At 39.6% G+C, this 20,850-nt stretch overlaps 1 protein-coding gene across 1 annotated transcript in view; it reads right to left on the bottom strand.

Moving 5' to 3' along the window:
* Positions 1 to 20,850, bottom strand: part of dnah2 (dynein, axonemal, heavy chain 2) — a 299,507-nt gene that overhangs the window by 179,539 nt on the left and 99,118 nt on the right. Inside the window, exons 23-27 of the mRNA XM_051722679.1 lie at positions 18,680 to 18,843; positions 16,065 to 16,226; positions 13,155 to 13,258; positions 4,300 to 4,456; positions 709 to 791 (exon numbers count right to left, since the gene is read on the bottom strand). Of these exons, the coding sequence (XP_051578639.1) occupies positions 709 to 791; positions 4,300 to 4,456; positions 13,155 to 13,258; positions 16,065 to 16,226; positions 18,680 to 18,843 (670 nt within the window). The remainder of the gene's footprint in view (positions 1 to 708; positions 792 to 4,299; positions 4,457 to 13,154; positions 13,259 to 16,064; positions 16,227 to 18,679; positions 18,844 to 20,850) is intronic.

Raw genomic sequence — 20,850 nt, 5'->3', positions numbered from 1 at the left:
AACCAGCTAATTCCATAGGGTTTACATACTTTTTCTTGCCACTGTAATATAATATAATATAATAAAGAGTAATTGAGGCTTCATCAGCCATGAAGTATACACCAAGTCTGAATTTTCATTATGAAAAACATTTTACAGTAAGCGTTTTTCCACCATCTGGACGAACGATTCTGAGCACAGTGAGAAATGGTTCCAGCAGCATTTCCACTTGAGCACAATTCTGCACGGAATGATTACAAACCGTTCTTAGCCCAGAGTTTTTGGCATGTTTAGCTAACCGTGCTGGTGGAATGGTTTCAGTACATGGCGACTCACGATTGTCAATTTGCCTGTTCGGTCAGATGGTGGAAAAGTGGCTCAAGAAAAACACTTCTCAATGAACTCCTTTACACCAAATACGAAATTGTAGCGTATTGTAATGATCTGTCATTTTCTTTCATATGGAGGTTAGGTAAATTTGTTTTTGCATGCCATTCATACATACATTTAAACTTGGCAGAGTATGTAAAAAAAAAAAAAAAAAAAAAAATGGTTTTGGATTTTGTGTGAATAAACTTTGTCAAAGTTTTTTTACATTTAAATGGAGCTTGGTGTGAACAGGCCTTCAGGCCTTGTACTACAGCTAAATAGGTGTTAAGATGGCTGAATTATCACCTGAGTGTCTGCTACCTCTAAACATTTGACCTTTTGTGACCTTTGCTCTCTTACCTCAGTCTGTGATGACCCTTGTCTTTGTAAGGTGTGATGTCCAGGAACGTTTCCTCCCAAGTCTTTGTGATTCCTTCCAGCGCCTGTAAACCAGAGGTCAGTGTAAGGCTTTGTAATGTTAGCACTAATCCTTTCAGTCACATTCCACCTCAGCACTGAACGTCACCTTGTATTATAGCTACAAGGGCCGCCATCAGCCTTGTGAGGATGTTAGGTGACTAGTGATAGGGAAAAAACATTGATCTGGGCCTCTAAAAAGCTCCCCCCTAAATAAACATCAGAGACGGGATATTTTTAGAAATGCCAGCTGTGCATAGAAATGAGACAATGACACTTCTACTTTGCACTCTATCTGTCTTTTCTTTTTCTCTCTCTTTGTAGGGGACTTCTAAGTGAACTATTCTGTGCTTTGGGGGGTTATGAGGGTTTTGCTCAGCCATTGCTGCTCTCGAACCAAAGCGGTGTTTTTGTAACCTCTGAGAGCTCAGAGCAGAGTGTCTGGGAATCTCCCTGGACCAAGAACGAGAGTAAGAAAGAGTGAGAGAGTGGGAGAGAGGGAGGGATGGGGAGGAGAGCAGTATAGCCTCCCACAGTCTGACAGACGGACAGAGCTGCTCTCTATTGCAGGGGCAGTAAAGACTGCTCTGAAGGAAATTAAGCGCAAGGCTCATTTCCCCTGCGGCGGCCACACATGACCTGCAACTGCAGCCTGGGGACAGATGCCTCCAGCAGCACCGCGCTCATACTGTACTGCACTAATACTAAACAGAGCCCAGAAAAGTGTCCTTTTAAATCTAAAATAGGATTATAAACCAGTTAACTCTTAGTTTTAGATTAAAATCTGTCTATAGGAATAACCCTAGAGCAGTCTAATAGCTCTTTGTACTAATTTACCATACGTCGCCATATGTTCAAACTGATCGGCTAATGAAAACCACATCTGCACAGCTGAAAAGACTCTCAGACTGGGGCTCTCTGCAGTGATTCTCTGCTGAGGCAGTCTGACAACCGGATATCACTCAGAGGATTTCATCTTTGACCTTTGAAACCTAACCTCTGACACTAAGCCTCTTGACAGTGACTCTCCTCTTCTCTTTAACATACCGAGCCTCTGAGGATCTTACATGCTATGAGAGGTGCAGAGAGGATTGGATGTTGATGAACCTACAGTCTTTCCAACAAAGAGGAAAGAAAAAATAGAACCAAAAGGCAAAGCAGGATCAGCTGTTAAAAGTAAAGTCTCCAAATTAACCAAAAAGGGTTGTACAGCCTGATGCCATAAGAGAATCTTTTTAAGTTCAACAAAGAAAAAAAAAATTCTTTAGTTTTTAAGAAAATCATGTACTGGTGCTTTAAAGGAATATTCTGGGTTCAATAAAAGTTAAGCTCAATCGACAGCATATGAGGCATAATGTTGATAACCACAACAATTTATTTAGACTTATCCCTCCTTTTCTTTAAAAAAAAAAAAAAAAAAGCAAACATCTGGGTTACTGTGAGGCACTTACAATGGAAGCAAATGGGGCCAATCTGTAAATGTTAAAATACTCACCATTTCACAAGTATAGCCACAAGACACAATATGTATGTTAACGTGATTTTAGTGTGATAAAATTGCTTACTAACTGTGGCAGAGGGGGCGTGGTCGAGCGTCCGTCCGGAGAGAGAGAAAGCGGTAAGGGCGCTTACACCTGAGCTAGATTATGTCTAACACCTGTCTCTAATTCCAGTGAGCATAGGGAGAGCAGCATATAAGCGGCCACGCCACCAGCAGAGAGGGAGAGAGAGTCTAGCACGAGAGTCTCACGGTGAAGCTACTGAGTTTGTGGCGCTAAAGAGTTGTGATAAAGACTTTGTGATGATTAAGAGGCTGTGACTAGGAGCCTGTGACGCTAAAGAGTTCGTGAAGCTGAAGAAGTTACTGTGCCAGTTAATGACTGTGTTACCCCAAAGTTTGTGATTAAAAGCTCACCTGAGACCTGAAACATCCTGTCCCAGTGTCCTCCTTCCCTCATACTGTGTGACTCCCTTACACTAACCTTTTCTGTGTAAAGTTATATGGAATTTTACAACTTTGTTGTCATGACAACCCAACATGTAAACACTAATTCCACTAAAACTAGAATTTTAACAACTTTACAGCTTAAATTATAAATGAGTTTTTAACAGAAGATTTAATGTATGTGCTTTTATAAAATTATAAGCTTAATATTTCTGCCTTTAAACCCTCAAAACCTCAGTTTTTGCTTTTTATTTTTTAAAGAAAAGGAGGAACAAGTCGAAATAATTTTTTGTGGTAATCAACATTAAGCCACAAATGCTGTCGATTGAGCTTAACTTGTATTGAACCCGGAATATTACTTTAAAGGGCCCAGAAATCAACCTATAATGTAACATCAAGAACGTTTTAATATCCAAAGAACTACATAGTAAACTCAAGAACCCTATAGAGTGAAAAATGTTTCTAAGAGGATTTTTTTTTTCTGAACCTAAAGTGCAGCAAAAAAAATGTATAATTGAAGAACCTTTACTTTTAAGAATTAATAGAAAAAATAAGTGAAGAACTAGAATCTGACAGCTAAAAAGAAGCCCTGTCCGCAAATGGATAGCACTAAATACAGGTGTAAACAAGATATAATACGTTTTTGTGATCACTTAATCACCTACTCACCAGACATGCAATCATTTCACCAAAACAAGGGCTTTAAATGAATTATGGCTTTAAAAAACAAATGTACAATCTTAAATATACATTTAAAAGACTTCACAAAACATTTTCGGTATACCTTTCATTTCAATACGCAGTGACACAGTTCATCTATAGCATTAGCAGACATGTTCTTAAGTCCCTGAGGCAGATTCCAAGTCAAGTCTCAAGTCTTAGAGGTGGAGTCCAAGTCAAGTCTTAATTCTTTGGTCACAAGTCCAAGTCAATTCTTAGTTCTTTTTTTGTCATCTTTTTTTTTTTTTTTTTGGCAAAAAAATGGATTGCCTTTTTTGTTTACATGCAGACTCGAGTTTCCATCGCTGAGCATTCACATTTGAACAGGGCCATAACCACCACTGTTGATATGTTTGGATAGACAACCCCCTCATTATTCAGAATAGTAGTCAACCAATATGAGTAATTTATGGTTGGTTCTTAAATTATTACATTTGGTCCCCTCCAACCTGATTATGTGGTTAGATCCTTGCACTGAAGTCAGTCAATTCAAAAACTTCATTAAAATAACAGTAAGCATTGAACCATCACATTTGCTCCAATGTGCTATTTTATGGACTTTTTTGTGCTATATCACTATGAAGCAACACACTGACATAGTAAGTGATGTATGTAGTCATGAAATCAGAGACACTCTCCTCAACTAAATCCAATCACAAGTGGTCACTGGAGAGATATTTGAGACGCACACTAATACCAAGAGTAAATGCAATCTGTCTTGGCTGACCACTTGTGATTGTATCACCCGAGACAGATTTAAATACCAGGTGAATAAAGATTGAATGAAATTAATGAATGAAATTAACCATGAGAGAGAGAGAGAGAGAGAGAGAGTTCTGAAGAGGGATAGAGAGAAAGGAATATAATACCTGTTCTATGGAGAGCTCTTTGCTGGCAGCTCCTGATATGTCACTGATGCACTCAGTATGATGGTCCAAACCCAGAGCCACAATCTTCTCAAGAGTGAAGTCTGCACTGTTTGGATCAAACAACTGCTGCACCTCATGTCTTATTTGATCCCAGTGTCTAAAATAAACAGACAAACATTTGAAGATACAATCTGATTGGCCAAGATGCTTTGACATAGACACAAGATTCTGAGTTCATAGAAGGTGGATAAAACTTTGGCTCAAAGCAATTGTATAAGTCTTTTGGGAGAAAAGACTGAATGTGGTAATTAAATCATGAAAATATCAGGTAGACTCTTAAACTAAAACTATAGGCTATTTGTGTTGCATTCTGAGAGATAAAGAAAGACAGTCCGCTGTGATGTTTAGTCACAAATGAATGGTCGTGCTGATGGTCAGATTTTGTCATAATAAACAGGTGTGTCGGCCAGTGACAGTGAAAGGACTTAATTCTCCCATGAGACATCCAAAAGCCATGACGCACAGCTTGTTGTCTTCTCTCACAGAAATCCACTGAGGCTATCAGGATTAGTGGTTGACCGATATGGGTTTTTTAATGGCTGATGCCAATGCGATATCCAGAAAACAGGGTGGATATATCATACAATGCCGATATATCACACAATTTAATATAGTAAATAACAAACATAAAACAGCTTAAAAAATTAATAAACTCTTATTTAGCACTACAGTCCTGAAGTTTTGATTCTTGCTGATAGAATTCACTTCAGAGGAAGATATTAGATAAGCGCTCGACGGGAAGAAAAAGCTGGATTTTTGTGAGGTTCATGAATTACATCTGTTTAAACGAGATATCTGCATATTTGCAAATGGTATATAATAGAACTTTTATTAATATTTGCCTTTTATCATTAGAAACTACATTTAAAAGTTACAGGGATCTGTTGAGGAGAGAGAGGGAAAATGAAACAGTCGAGCACTTTAACATTATAACTCAAATGCATCTGCCGCGGCTCTGATATGCGGACGGTGATGCTGAGGTGAGACTGTGTTGCACACCGGTCTATTATTTTAGTAACACAATGACATGTAACAACAAAACAAACCATGACTGGTTGTTTACATGTCTCAGTCGCTTCACATGCAAGCAGGCGATTTTCCGCACCCTCAAGAATCAAGTCGGCCAAACAGGAACATTTATCGGCCGATGCGATAATTAAAATAGTCAGACTATCGGCTGATTTATCGGCCTCTGAGATATATCGGTCCACCACTAGTCAGTACATCTTATCCACAACAAAACACAACACCATTCTTTTAAAAAACTTTCTGCCAATGACTAGCCCCCCTGAGATCGGGCCTGAGCATTCTGGGATGAGATCTCTACGAGTGCCTGGTTTCCTATCCCTCTTCTCTTCTCTTCTCCTTTCTGTCGGTCCAGGACTTCAGAGGCAGCCAGCGAGAGACGCTAACATTGATCTTTCAGAGGGTTACATCAGTGTGATTAGCCGACTTTCATCAGGGGAACGTGAGGCCTGTCTCCGCAGTCTTGGCCAGGGCTGTTGAAGCACGCCTGATTGGGGCCGAAATGCTTTTGTTTTGTGTTTCTCTTGGCCAGGCTAGCACCAGAGCATACAAATGCTTTGAGTGACAGAAAAGAGAGGTGACGAGCTGTTACTGAGGTCTGGGTGTCAGGGTGTGGGATTGCAGCTGATCATAGAACAGCTATGCACAGGGATACTGGCCATAGGGAGCGCTGGTGCTTTTCCCATCTTTGCAAACATTCAAAGACTTAAAGAAAGAAAGTTCTGTCATTATCAGGCCGGGCCATTTAAGCTGCAGTGCTAGATCATGACATAGGTAAAATAATTCACAACAGTTTTACAGGATTGCATCCACTCTAATACCCATCTCACTCCTCTTGCTACAGTATCTGTCTGCCCATGTGTCTTCTCACCTGCTAAATGCACATTTTCCCATTTCAGGGTTTGAAACACTGACGTAAACTATATTATTATTTTAAATTAATGTCAGGGTTATATAACCCAAAGAATAATGTTATAAATGTACAAAGAATAATACAAATATTGATAATATATATATAAAAATGTGTTTGCCCCTAAACAAGGTGGAAACGCATCACAGTCTGTGAAAAGTGTACATTGGTTAATTTCTCAGATTAAATATTTTTTTTGATTCATATAGATAACAAAGAAAAGCAAAACAAATACACACTGAATCAACATTTAACCCCCACTATTTAAATCCCTCTCCCAATCCCCAACCCGACCCTCAACAACATCATTGTGGTCACACATGATTATAGACACACAAAAAGCAAAAACAAAAAACAAAACAAAAAATACAATAATCACACACATTTAAAACTAAATTTCTCTCTCCACTGCCCCTCCAGAGCCCTCAAAAAATGCCAGATAGCTGCCCCATTTCCCATCAAATGAGTCCCAATTCCCCAGCCTTCTACATGACGCTTGAAAGCCGCCACACTCCCCATCTCCGTGCACCATTCTTGAAATGAGGGCACTCCAGCTGACTTCCATCCCCTTAAAACAATTTGTCTGCAAATCATAACACTGGCTAGGACCCAATTTGTATGTGTTTATCTGCTATATTGATGACCGCCCCTTCGCCTAAAATACAGTCTGGGGCAAAATTTAATTTGAGTGCCCAACACATCACACATAAATCTCTGAACCTTCAACCAAAATTATTGGATCTTAACACACCACCAAAAAATATGGGTTGTGTCTCCACCTTCTGACTGGCATCGCCAGCAGGTGGGTGTGTCTTTAAGACCAAGCCTATACAATTTAGAGGAGGTCCAATAGAATTGATGTAAAACCTTGAATTGCATAATGTGCACACTTGCATCTCTAGATGCAGACTTGACATTTTTTAGAATCCTAGCCCAAACGCCCTCCTCCAATACCAAGTTTAAATCTTTCTCCCATAATCTCTTGACAGAACTTAAAGCTCAGTCCATCAGATGCTGAATTAGCAGGGAGTAATACACTGATGTCTCATGACCTCTTCCAAAAGCAGTAATCACCACTCCCAGAGTATCTGCCGCTTTAGGGGGGTGTATGCTACTCCCAAAAATTGTACAGAGCAGGTGGCGCAGCTGTAAAAATGTATTCTAACAAAATCACACAAATTTGCTGGGAATAAAATACCCAAATACCCAATATCTTGTCTGGGCCACTGGAAGGCTCCTGGCTGAAAAGCCATTACTGGACAGTATGCTGTCAGAGCCAAAGCTTTGGATTTAGACCAATTAACTCTGTATCCCGAGAACTTAGAAAAGGAATTAATAATCCTGTGGAGGCATGGCTTAGATCTAGTAGGGTCGGAGACGAATAATAAAATATCATCTGCATAAAGCAAAAGCTTATGCGCCACACCTCCCGCCACCACCCCTGGAAAATCATCCTCCTTTCTTATCGTGGCTGCTAATTGTTCCAGGGCAAGGCAGAACAATAATGGGGAAAGAGGGCAACCTTGCCGGGGGTCCCTATCCAGAGTAAAATAATCTGAAATTAATCCATTCGTTTGTACCGCCGCTATCGGGTGTCTATAAAGTAACTTAATCCAACCAATAAAAGTATTCCCGAACCCGTACATTTCTAAAATCTTAAAAAGATAATCCCATTCTACCATATCAAATGCCAAGTGAGATGGCAGTGACTGGAGTCATTCACTCACTGACCACATGATATTGATGAAACACCTGATGTTATAAGAAGAGCTACGGCCCGAATAAACCCCACCTGATCTATATGAATAAGAGATGTCATAACTTTACTTAATTGGTTAGACAAAATTTTTGAAAAAAATTAAGGCAAGGCCTTAATTACCTTGCCAAGTTCCTCCAAGTTTATCTCAGAATCAAGAGAACTGCTTTTGCTCAGCCGTCAGTTTAGGAAGTTCTAATGGTTCCACAAAGTTTCTAATATCCTCATTAGTAGACGAAGATGTGGAACTATAAAGATCAAGATATTATCATCAATGGCTGAGGTAAATATATCACCACCAGCAGATTTCACTGAGGGAATGGTAGAAAAAGACTCTCTTCTGTTTTACATATCTAGCCAGAAGATTTCCTGCCTTATCCCCCAACTCAAAGTATGACTGTCTTGCCCTGAATAGCCAAAACTCCACCTTCTGGAACAAAATAGTATTATATTTGTATTTCAATCGAGTCAATTCTCTGAGGCCATCAGACAACATTCGGCGCTTCAGCTCTGCCTCAGCACTTTTAATATTCCCTTCCAACTCCATGAGTTCTCGTGCTTTGGATTTTTTGGTGAATGAGGCATACTGTATGATCTGGCCCCTAAGAACCACCTTAAGTGCCTCCCAAGCCATGCCCACAGAGGATACTGAGGACCAGTTGGTCTCCATATAAACATTGATTTCAGCCTTTAACATTTGTTGGAATTCAGGATTTTGCAAAAGGGATACATTAAAGTGCCAACTATATGATTTCCTTTTCTCCATATGTGGCAACACCTCTAAACTCACCAGGGCATGATCTGAGACTAAAATGTTTCCAACTGATCAATCAACAACAGATGAAATGAGGGACTTAGATATCCCAAGAAAAATCTATTCTAAAATAAATCTTATGGACTTATGAAAAAAAATTTATAGTCCCAACCAGATAGGTTCAAAAGCCTCCAAATATCTGTAAACTGACCTGTGAACTGAGTCCAACAAAAGATTAAAATCTCCTCCCAGTTTTATTTCATGAGGGGTGCCAGCAGCTTGCAACATCACTTCAAGATCTATAAAAAAGCCCTGATCATCAACGTTAGGTGTGTAAATATTAGCCAAAATAAGACATTGCCCCTGAATTTCTTCTAAAACAACAATAACTCTTCCTAATTTATCTTTAATCTGTTTGAGACATTTGAATTGTAGATGTTTACTTATCAGTGTAATGACTCCCCTGCTCTTACTTGAGCCAGCACTAAAGAAAACATGCCCACCCCATATCTTCCCAAATGTTTCAGCTTCCTGCGGGGAAATATGTGTTTCTTGAAGAAACACTATATCATATTTCTTACATTTAAGGAAAGAAATAAACTTCCTTCTTTTTATGGGGTGCCCCAACCCATTCACATTCCATGTGGAGAGAGACAATCCACTCATATTAACGTTTGACATTTTAACATATTAGAAAAAATAGATTGTGTGTCAAAAATAAAATGATAAAGACCACATTCCAACATTAGTGCAACAATCAAACCTCAAACTTCCCTCCACACCAAACAAACAGAAAAAACAAAAACATGCGCATTAACCCCGCGCACGACAGTGCCAACTGGCGTCCATCCCTCTAACTCAAACAGTCCATGTACACCTATGAGAGCCCCTGCGACAACTTTGCCATCGGATTGCTCAAGTCTGGTATTTCTATACAAATTTTGTGAGACAGAATTACACAACAAAAGATAATCTATAAAACAAACTCCAGCCAATAAGAGGCATTAGCACAAATGTGCAGATTCATCCACAGAACTGTCCCAAAGGAGTGTTACTCCACAAAACAAACTCCAGCCGCTAAGTGGAACCAGCACAATAAGAAACAAAATAGGTACTCATTTTCCTCGGACAGTCAAGTGAATGTTCAGTGAGTCGGTCCACTAGACTGCAACATGAGTACCACAAAATAACTTTCTCCACTGACTTTATGAAGGACATCGCTTGCTGGGGACATGTGAATGTTTTACGGCTATCCTTAGCATCTATTCTCAATTTGACTGGGAACATCAGTGCAAAAGCGACCTTCCATTGATGTAAGAGTTTCTTGCATTCCTTGAATCTATCACGCTTCTCTCTTGTCGAATTCGCAAAGTCTGGGAACAAGAAAATGCTGTGGTGGCTCTTCCAAGAAAGTCTTCCTTTACTCCTCACCTCGCGTAACACAAGATTTTATCGGATGATCTCAGAAATTTGGCCAGAATTGATCGGGGCCTGTCTCCCTCAGTGAATCGCCGAGACGGAACCCTGTGATCTCACTCAATTTCCAGCTTATAGCCTGTTGTAACAATGCTGGCACTGGCAATGACGATGACGAAGACGATGACGTGAAGATGAAGAACCCAAGTGCAGTTTATTTACAAACGTGATAACCAGTAACCCTAACTACAAATGTGAAACATAAAAAATAAACATGAACTTGACAATGACTAGACTTAAAACTTGACTTGACATAAACATAACATGGCTTGACTTGGCTAGAACAAAACACATCCACATACATTCACATTCAATACTTGACAAAAGACAATGGTGAACACGGGGGCTTAAATACAAGACATGGGAGAACATAAACCAATGAACAAACAGAACTCTAACAAGATAATTAAACAATAAACCAATGAAAACATGACACATGAACATGGAGGGAAAACATGAAATCACATGACAAGGGAAGAGGAACTAAACTTTTCAAAATAAAAGACATGAATCAACAAAATACACGACACCTGTTATGTCAAGCAAATTCTGAAAGAGCCCGTCCAGGAATTTCACCATATCCTGACCCTCTTCAGCCTCAGGAATTCCAACAATATGGATGTTACTACAGTTCTCTAAGTCCTCCAACTTCTCCTAGACACACTCCAAATCCACCTTAGTCGCTGTCGGATTAGCAGATAATTCCCTCTCCGATGACTCCAGATAATCCGTTTCTCGACATCCCCCACTCTTGTAACCACCTCAGTGAATTTCGTCTCCATGGCAGTGATCGATCGACATACAGTATTACAGCAAGATTCTCCAAGTCAGCAATGACCTTCGTCAGCATTGCCAACATGTTCAACATTTCTCGCCGAATTTCCCTCATTTCTCTGACCAAATCGAGTCCAGGGCTCAGGGCCTGCTGCTCGGGGGTGTCAGCTTAAGCACGTAAGTGTCTTTTAATGTCTCCAGAGCCAGAGGATTTTGAATTCTTTGACATATTATCCTCCTAACAGTTACAGAACAGATTGTATCGAATCTCACCAGTTTATGACATTAATAATGTTAAAACTAGCAAAGGGCGCAGAGCTCACCATTCACATGTCCGAACCTCGCATGGCATCACATGACCAACGTACATTGGTTAATATAATTGTACTGCCTTTGCCATGTCAAATAGCTTTTTCAGTATGGATTATTATTTTTAATTTTTTTTGCCATTAGCTTTGGGTTGATTTTGAGCACAAACTTTGTGTATTTTCTTTTTCAGGGTTACAGTTATGGCGCGTCACTTAACACATTTGGGCGTTGCCTTTCAAAATCGATTCATACAGGACACGTTTTTATATCTGCGCTTTTTGGGAATTGTTTTTCTGTCAACAAGTGCCAAACGAATGTCTTTTGCAAAAAATCTGATTGATTTTTCAGCATCTCGTGCCATGAGCCCAGAAGTTTTAATATGTTGTGTCAAGTTAAAAAAAATGGAACTTTTAAAAATGCATCTCAAGACACCTGCATGCTGTGCAATTCGCTGTGCTGCCATTTAGCTTTTTTAACACATGAATGCATTCTTTGTGAATGGACCCTTAGTGATGCAAATTTTGAAAATGAAAAGAGCAGAGCATACATTAAAATCAACCCAAAACCAATGGTAAGATAAAATGGATGCAAAGCTAGTAAAAAGAAATACATGAAACACATTGATTTAATGATTAATGATATATATAACAGAGAGTATAATGAACTTCTAACAGCTGTAATAATGCATTAAAACAAAATGAAAAAAACAACATGTAACAAATATGAAACAAAAAAGCACACAATACAAACCCTTACCTCTGTACACATGGTGTAATATTTATGCTAGCAGCCCGAAGTAATACGCAAATGAAGTAATATACAAATGATTGCTTCCAAGAAACATACATACATGTTTTTGTCACGTTTTCGTTTATTGCCTCATGAAACATAAACAGAATATGGGAAATGGAATGTCATTACTTGCAGTACAGCAGATGATCCAAGACATAAAACTAGCCCCAAAACAACCTAACAAGGTGCAGAGATGTTGAAATAATCCTCAAAGAGCAAACGAGTTTGGCTTTCACTGCCAGACACTTATATGCGCATGTGCACTGTCTCTTGCGGCTGCCCGAGTCTCTGCCTGAAGGAGAGAAGCTGCAGGCAGTCAGAGATTTTCAGCCACGAGCAAATAAACCATAACAAATTATCAGCATTAATTCCGTTATCGGCACGATAATATTTTGATTGTCACGGTTATCGGCCAATATTTCACGGTTATCGACCGCTAATATATCATGCAACACAAGGGAAAATCAACATTATATATATATATATATATATATATATATATATATATATATATATATATATATATATATAATATATATATAAAACTAGATCAGTGTTTCCCAATCCTGGTCCATGAGTACCACCAACACTACAAATTTTGGATGTATCCCTATTCTGATATTGGATTGGGAAACACTGAACTAGATCATACAGCAGGCCATTGTTTGTAGGCTTATGTGATGCATATAGTGGGGGATTATAAAACGTAGGTTGTGACAGGATAGCATTGTCCTGGGCTACTTTAGTCCCACTCCATCCCTGCTATCTGGACCTAACTGATGGAACTAATGATTATCAGCCGGACTTCACTGCAGACCTCAGGTCAGCAGCTAAAAAAGAAAATATCTCTAACACAGAGAAGTTACAAATAGCGATTGTACGCTGAAGAGCCAACACGAAAGACGACAGTGTCATTTTGTCAGGAACCACTCTTGATAAGGAGGATTAATGTGAGAATGACACTTAATTATGCTGAGAACACTGTGTATGTGTCCCACCTCTCTCTCATGGCTGGATTCCTGAGGTCTGTGATCAGCGGGATGATTTTTTTAAACTGCTCGATCCTGCTCTTAGTGAAGTCCACAACATCCCACTGCTTGTCCTGAAACAAAAAGACACGCACACACCACCATCAGTCTATTATGCTACTTTCTAATAGTCAGCATCACACGGCAGGTTGATGTGTAAAAGCTGAATGCTGTGCTGTGATGCACTGATCCCCTGTCAGTGGAAGAGCACCCAAAGGGTCTGAATCAAGCAGGTGTTTCTAATCTGCTTAAAGCTAAATGTCATGATAATGAGAAGCTAATTTAGCTTTAAAGGGTAATTAGTGACACAAAAGAGCTTTTATCACCATTACAAAGTGAAACGATAGAATGAGAGTCTCTGCTGAACCCTAATGAAGTAGCATCAGTGTATGTGAGAACAGAAGAGGATGAGTTAGGGACTGAGGCATCACTGACGCCAATGACTGGTGTCTAGACGCATTGAGGGGTGTGATGGCAGTTTATTGGTGTCCTGATGCTGGCTGTTAGCTTTTTGTTTAAAGAGACCCTATTATGCTTTTTGGGATTTTACCTTTCCTTTAGTGTGTAACATAGCTCTTTGTGCATGTAACTGCAAAGCTACAAAGCACAAAGTCCATGCAAAAGGGAATTATTCTCTCCCACAGACAACACTGCTCAAGAACTACACGAAACAGCTGGATTGTAGTCCAGCCATTTTTTCTGTAAAGTATCAACATCACTATGTAACACATTTGCATAATAAATACTTTGGCCCACCCTCAAATGTCACCGCTGTGTTCTTCAATGCGAAAGCAAAACCTCTTTGTTTGGACTTCCAAAGGCAGACGAATTGAAGTATCAGTGGTTAAAATTTATTTTTACCACTATTCCTCAGCAGTACAACCACAATCAATGCCGGATTTTCAAGTCGGTTACTCCTGAAAGATGGTGCAGTTCCCACTTTGTTGGGACAATCTGGTGCTTCAGAATCACAACCTGTAAGTATGCTTGCTTATTTGTGGATTTATCTGCTCCCGAGAGTTCAAATGCGGAGTTGTGTTGTAGCTACGGTGTACCCCCAATGCACAGCTATAGGCCTCAGCTAATCTGCTAGCTAATGTTATTGTGTTGAAATAGTTTTGCTAATTAGCTGCGGGCCCACTTTTATCTACAATTGTGTAGAATTATGCAGATTGTTTGTCGTTCTTACTATCATGAATAGTGATCAAGTGTGGAGATGGATTTATTTTTACAAACTGTAATTTTACATCTGCAATCCACGGTAGTGCTCAGCTAACTTGCTATGTAATGTTATTGTTTTGGTAAGGGTTTACTATTCAGCTGTGGGCCAGCTTTTACCTAAAACTGTGCAACAAAATTGTCAATCTCAAGAGTCTTATATAATTATCTAATTACAAGCTGTAATGTTATGGCCGCTATCCACAGTAGTCCACGGCTAATTTGCTCACTAATTCGCTAATATACCCAGTAATATCCAACCGGGAGTAAGCCTCTGTTCTCTGTTCATATCTCATGCAAAAAAAGTTTGACTACACTCATTCCAGCAAAAGATGACAAACTTAGATGCACTACGTGTCTTTTACTTGAAGCTTTGTTAGGTTCACAATAATCAACAGTGTACTTGTAAGAAAGTTACTAAATTAAAACTTACCACTGTGAAACATCCTGCTCAAGTCGTGCTTGCGAAGGCGGTTCAGGTCGATCAGCGTGTTCTTCCAAACTTTCATTATTTCATTCATTATCGGACTCGGGCTAGAGCTTGTACGTCAAAAACCGACACTACTGTTACCATAGTTACAGTAGTGTTTACAGCTGCTCAGGAAGACTTGGGAGATGAAACTCGGTTATGGTAAAGGGCATTACATTTCCGAAACATGCTCTACGCGGTTGACCAATCACAACAAACTAGGCCAGCTGACCAATTAGAGCAGACTGGGCTTTTCAGAAAGGGGGCTTTAAAGAGACAGGAAGTAAATCAGAGCGTTTCGGCCAGAGTATGAAGAGAGAAGAAAGCAATGTACAGTATGAGAAAAATTATGTGCTTTTTGAACATTAAAGCATGTAAACCTATTCTAGTAGAGAATTTACAGGTTCATAAATTATGAACCTGTAAATTAGCATAATATGGGCTCTTTTTTTTTTTTCTTTTTTTTTTTATCATTTTCTCCCCAATTTGGAATGCCCAATTCCCAATGCATTCTAAGTCCTTGTGGTGGCGTAGTGACCTGCATCAATCCGGGTGGCGGAGGATGACTCTCAGTTGCCTCCGCAACAGAGACCGCCAATCCACGCATCTTATCACGTGGCTTGTTGAGCCCATTACCGCAGACGTAGCGCGTGTGGAGGCTTCACGCTATTTTCCACGGCATCCACACACAACTCACCACGTGCCCCACCGAGAACGAGAACCACACATTATAGTGACCACGAGGAGGTTACCCCATGTGACAACCCTCCCTAGCAACGGGGCCAATTTGGTGCTTAGGAGACCTGGCTGGAGTCACTCAGCATGCCCTGGATTCAAACTCGCGACTCCATGTGTGGTAGTCAGCGTCAATACTCGCTGAGCTACCCAGGCCCCCATAATATGGGCTCTTTAAATATGTGTGCATTTGAGGTCCTCTATAAGGCCTTTGTACTCAAACTAGAGTTCTCAAGGCTTGAAACAATCTGCCTAATATCTATTTTTGTGTACCACGAAAGACAGACAAAGATTGATTTTAAAGTGACACCATGACACCAAACATATTCAGTGCGCATTCAGAGGGTAATTTTAAAATGTGACTCTTGCAAACAAAATTTAATTTCTCAGCTTGACCCCTGAATTTGCTAAATTCAAGGGTAAATACCAAAGGCATAATGCATAATATGTTGGCTTGCCTTGAACTCTCTGTTGAGTTTGTGGAGTCTCTTGAACTTAGTCTGTGCAGTGTTCTCCATGACCTTGGTCTGTAGAGAGGCCAATTGCCCACCCTTCCACTCATCCCACAGAGCCTCCCACTGCTGGGCAATCTCCCATACCTGCTGCAGGTAATCAAGATCCTACACACACACACACACAGACACACACACACACTATAATGTTTAAGTTGGCAGCCAATTAGAACTTCAAATATCCAAAACAAAAATATAAGAAATAAACTAAATTATTATAATCACAACATGTATTTAAATATATTAGGGCTGGGAAATTTAACGCGCTAATTTCTGCAATACATAGTTGACCATTTAATGCATAGAAAAAAAATGCAATTAATGCAGTATCCTTTTTTTTTTTTTTTTTTTTTACATGAAAATGTATTTTCCCACTTCCTGTGGCTAAAACTGGCATATACAGTATAGATATACGGGAGCGGATTTACTGTATGGATAATGAAGACTTCAACTGCAAGCGATGAGCCAGGTGTGGGAGAGATATGGGCAATCTATTGTATCTTTTGCATCGCCCGAAAAAGCTCACTCCCTGTCATCTAAACCAGTGTCAAAAGCGAATATGTGTGAGAGAGATCCAGAATGTGCGCTTTAGAGACTGATTTGCAGCCAGAGTAAAAAAAGTTTTGAGATTTTAAACTTCAGTAAATTAAACTTCAGCAGTCAATTTGTTTTATATCTGTATGTAAAGAGTTTAATAATGCATTGGCAATGTACACTTGAGATTCTTTTGCCAATAACACTTGATATGAATTGAATCTGCCCATTTGATCCTATAATTAAAAAAAAGCCACTGGAAAATGGCAGAAGATTTTGCTCAACTTTTAATTACAGCATGTTCACTGATTTTGTAGCACGTATACATATACTTTTATCAAAGATTTATATATGTAAAAATGTGTCTAATTTAACTCTATCCGCAAAAAAAACGGAACATTTTAACATTAACATATACATATTTCAATAATTAAAATAAATGATTAACAAATTTACTGCAAGTTCTTTGAGACAAAGTATAAAATAGATATATTTATGATTAGTTTAATGTTTGTTGTAATGTAACATGTACCATAATTAATCGCAATTAATCACAGAAAACTATTCGATTAATAAAAATAAAAACAAATATTGAATCACAGCTCTATTAATTTGTATTTCACATGATTAAAAAAATTACAGAAAACCTGTTTCTCTTCCCATTCTCTCCTCTCATATATCCCTTGATTTTTGCAGTACAGCAGATGATCCAAGACATAAAACTAGCCCCAAAACTTCATATCCCTCTGCTCTCTAAAAATACATTCAAGGAGGACAAAGCAATCCAAAGAACATAAAAAACCCTTTTAACATAAAACAATACTGGAGTCAGACAAAAAAATGCTGATAGACAGAATAAGACATGGTCTGCTAAATATAGCAGTTTATGTAACTTTGCCTTTCAGTTAACCAAATGCTTAGATGTCCTTGTTGCTCTCATTTTCAGAGTCAACCTCCGTGTCACTTAGAAAATGCTTTTTGCAACTCCGTCTTTGCATGTCTGGTCTGTAAGAGTGCAAACTTTCTGCCAAATCTCAATGAAGTTGGCAAGGATAGCCACATAACTATATTTGAGGAGTCTATCACTTAAAGAAATAGTTTGCCCAAAATTAAAAAAATATCTCATGATTTACTCTTCCTCATGTTGTTCTAAAACCATATGACTTTCTTTCTTGTAATGTAGAACACAAAAGCAGATGTTTTAATAAATATCACAGTCCATCTTTTCAATATAATGGCAGTGGATAGTGCCTCACTTTTAAGCTTAAGAAAGGACCCAAAAGTATCATGAAAGTAGTCCATACGTCATATTCGAAGTGTTCAGAAAGCATTCGATAACGCATACATTCTGGTGAGATCAACTTGAAACATAAGTCATTTTTCAGTGAAAATCTTGACATCTGTTGCACATTCATGAGTGCTATGAGAGAAGCTCATTCACAGTGGCACATGAGTTGTTTTTAATATTAAACATTGCAAGTTGAACACATATTGTCATATTTTAACGTTAGCCTTCAGAAGACTTGAAATATAATGCACAAGTCACATGGAATACTTTTATGATACTTTTGGGTCCTTTTTTATGTTAGGCACTATCAACTGCCATTGTATTGAAAAGATGGACCGGAATATTCATAAGAATTTCTCCTTTTTTGTTCTGCAAAAGAAAGAAAGTCATACGGGTTTGGAATGACATGAGGGTGAGTAAATCATGAAAGAATTGTAATTTTAACATTAGCTAGCCACACTGTTTAACCGGCACGCGAGTCATTTGTTGCTGCTAATGGCCATGTTCACGTAAGCCAGACCTGCACAGATGCAGTAAATATTGGCTCATTTTCATCCAGAATTCATCCTGATTTTCATAATTACATCCTTGCTTGTAAGTAGAATATTTGTGCTGAATCTGCACAGATTTGGCTTACATAAATTACCCCAGATTCTGGTAAGTGAGTTGACAACATTACCCCATTATATGCTGGGATAGCAGGTGTTCATTTCAAACCCCTCTGGCAGTGAATAAGCACCTTCTCTAAAGTGAGGATGTCTTTGGAGGTGGGCTGTTCAATTTTAAATATATTGCATCCGTGGCGTATGCTTTCCTCCTCTTCTTTAAGAGCATCCAACTGAGCACGCAGCACTGACACCTGCTGCAGCGCAGAATCTGGAGTCACCCCACTGCCAAAGGGACCTGTACACATGCACACACAAATAAGACCATACACATAAAGACAAAGGCATAAAAAGAACACACACATACTCACAGATGCACATACACATGGTTAATTATTTTAAAATGGCACATGTCGTCCTTATTTCCCCAGAGAACAGCTTGGCTCTCTCAAAAAGCTCAACTAATCCCTATTGGACAGAATGTTTGCGATGTGAGCATGTTTCTCTCAATGTGCAATTAATGTGGTTTCACATTTGGGGGCTCGGCGGGTCAGTAGGTCTCTTTTCTCAGCAGCATGCGAGTCCTGGCTCAGACCCAGCTCCGCTCACAGGCCCGGACTCCCATGGTCCACGCGCGCTTGCGACAGCTTTGATTTACAAAATATTTGATCTTTTGAAAAGCGCCTCATTCATTTCAGGATGACAATACACAATGAACAGTAACACACTCGCACAAACACCAGTAGGCTTCTATCTGCCCTGAGTGAAGCCTTTGGGGAGATGTTTACAGGCACGGCTGTTTACGTCTGTCAGCATTTATAATGGATTCCATCAAACACAGTTATTAAATAACACACATCTCTACCTAATACAAAACACACATTTACACAATTCTGTATTAAGGTAAACCATTAAGTGGTTTCTGAGGATCTATTAGGGATCTTGTGTCAATATTTTTGTAAAGTCTGATTTACTGAAGCATTTAGCACATGCTGAAGTGAGTCGCCAGAGCAGAACGAATTCAGGAGCATGCGTGTTAAGAGGTTATATGACGCCCAGTCTCTTTTTTTCTCTTTCTCTCTCCGTTGTGCCTGACTAAAATGTAAAGAAAATCCAATTAGGAAATGTTCAAATGTGCTACATTTTTAATATATCTGCCTCTGAGAGTTTAACCAATCATACACGTTTAATTGGCTCTGCGCTGGAAAACCCAATGTAGTATTTTTCCTCAGAGTCAGATCTGAGCGAGAAAGTCACACTGGGTCTGTGGAGAGCAGGAGATGAGATTTTGAAGGGGCACCTTGGCAGGGACCAGTAGCATGTGTTTGGACTGAATGAGTGTGATATTATTGAAACTGTCTCTGTCTCCTGAATACAAATTTCTCTGCACACAAAGCTGCTTCCTGGCCTCATTAACCTGAAGAAGCCTGCCATTGTTTGCAGGAACAATCCAAACAATCCTGCCATCCTCAACAAGTTACAGCTGCCGCCCACATTCGGAAATGCATGGGTTGTGGGAAATAACGATGGCGAATGGTGAGTGCGTTCGCCACGTGTTGACTCAATGCATGGTTTTGCTAAACTCCAACTTTGTCTAAATCAAGATGGAAGGCTTTGGATTCACACTGGGAGGAGAAGAACAGAGGAGGAAAAAACACAAAAAAGAAATACAGGAGATCAAACTGAAAAACAACAGACTTCACAGAGCTATCAAGGATCACACGTTACCGCAAACACAATGAAAATGAGATGAGAGAGAAAGTGAGCAAAGAAGTGCAAAAAAGGGAAGAACGATAGAGGAATGAAGGAAAAGTAGGATGAGAACCCTGTCCTCTTTGATACAGTTCGGCATGACGCGACTTTGTTCGTGAAGAGAGGTGGCAGCAGAAGATAAAAAAATAACTTTTCAATATTTGTTTTAATAGAGCAGAGACACCAGCAGGAGGTAAAGCAGCAGTACAGGACAATAAGAAAGAGAGAGAAAGCGAGAAAGAGAAACAGGGAGGTAGAGAGGCTGAGAGCTCAGTCAAGGGCAGGATGTCAGCGTGACGGTCACTTCTGCTGTAGGTGAGGCTTCATGGAGTCTGAAACATTATCTCAAGGCTAATTGGTTGTGATGTGCCATGGGGCGTGTGGGAGGTTGATGGCTCTAACCAGCACACAACACCACACAGAACACCCACAGTCCCAGCACGCAAAGACCTGTGGTGCCACCCATGTAGTGAACTGACCTACAGAAAAAGAGGCATGCTGGGATGTGAAGCTCACAGTGGGCACTGAGACAGCACTGGCCCTAAACCTACTG

This window comes from Myxocyprinus asiaticus, chromosome 2 (genome assembly GCF_019703515.2).
Source record: "Myxocyprinus asiaticus isolate MX2 ecotype Aquarium Trade chromosome 2, UBuf_Myxa_2, whole genome shotgun sequence".
NCBI lineage: Eukaryota > Metazoa > Chordata > Actinopteri > Cypriniformes > Catostomidae > Myxocyprinus > Myxocyprinus asiaticus.
The sequence above is the reverse complement of the archived record's forward strand: the minus strand, read 5'-3'. Positions and strand labels throughout refer to the sequence as shown.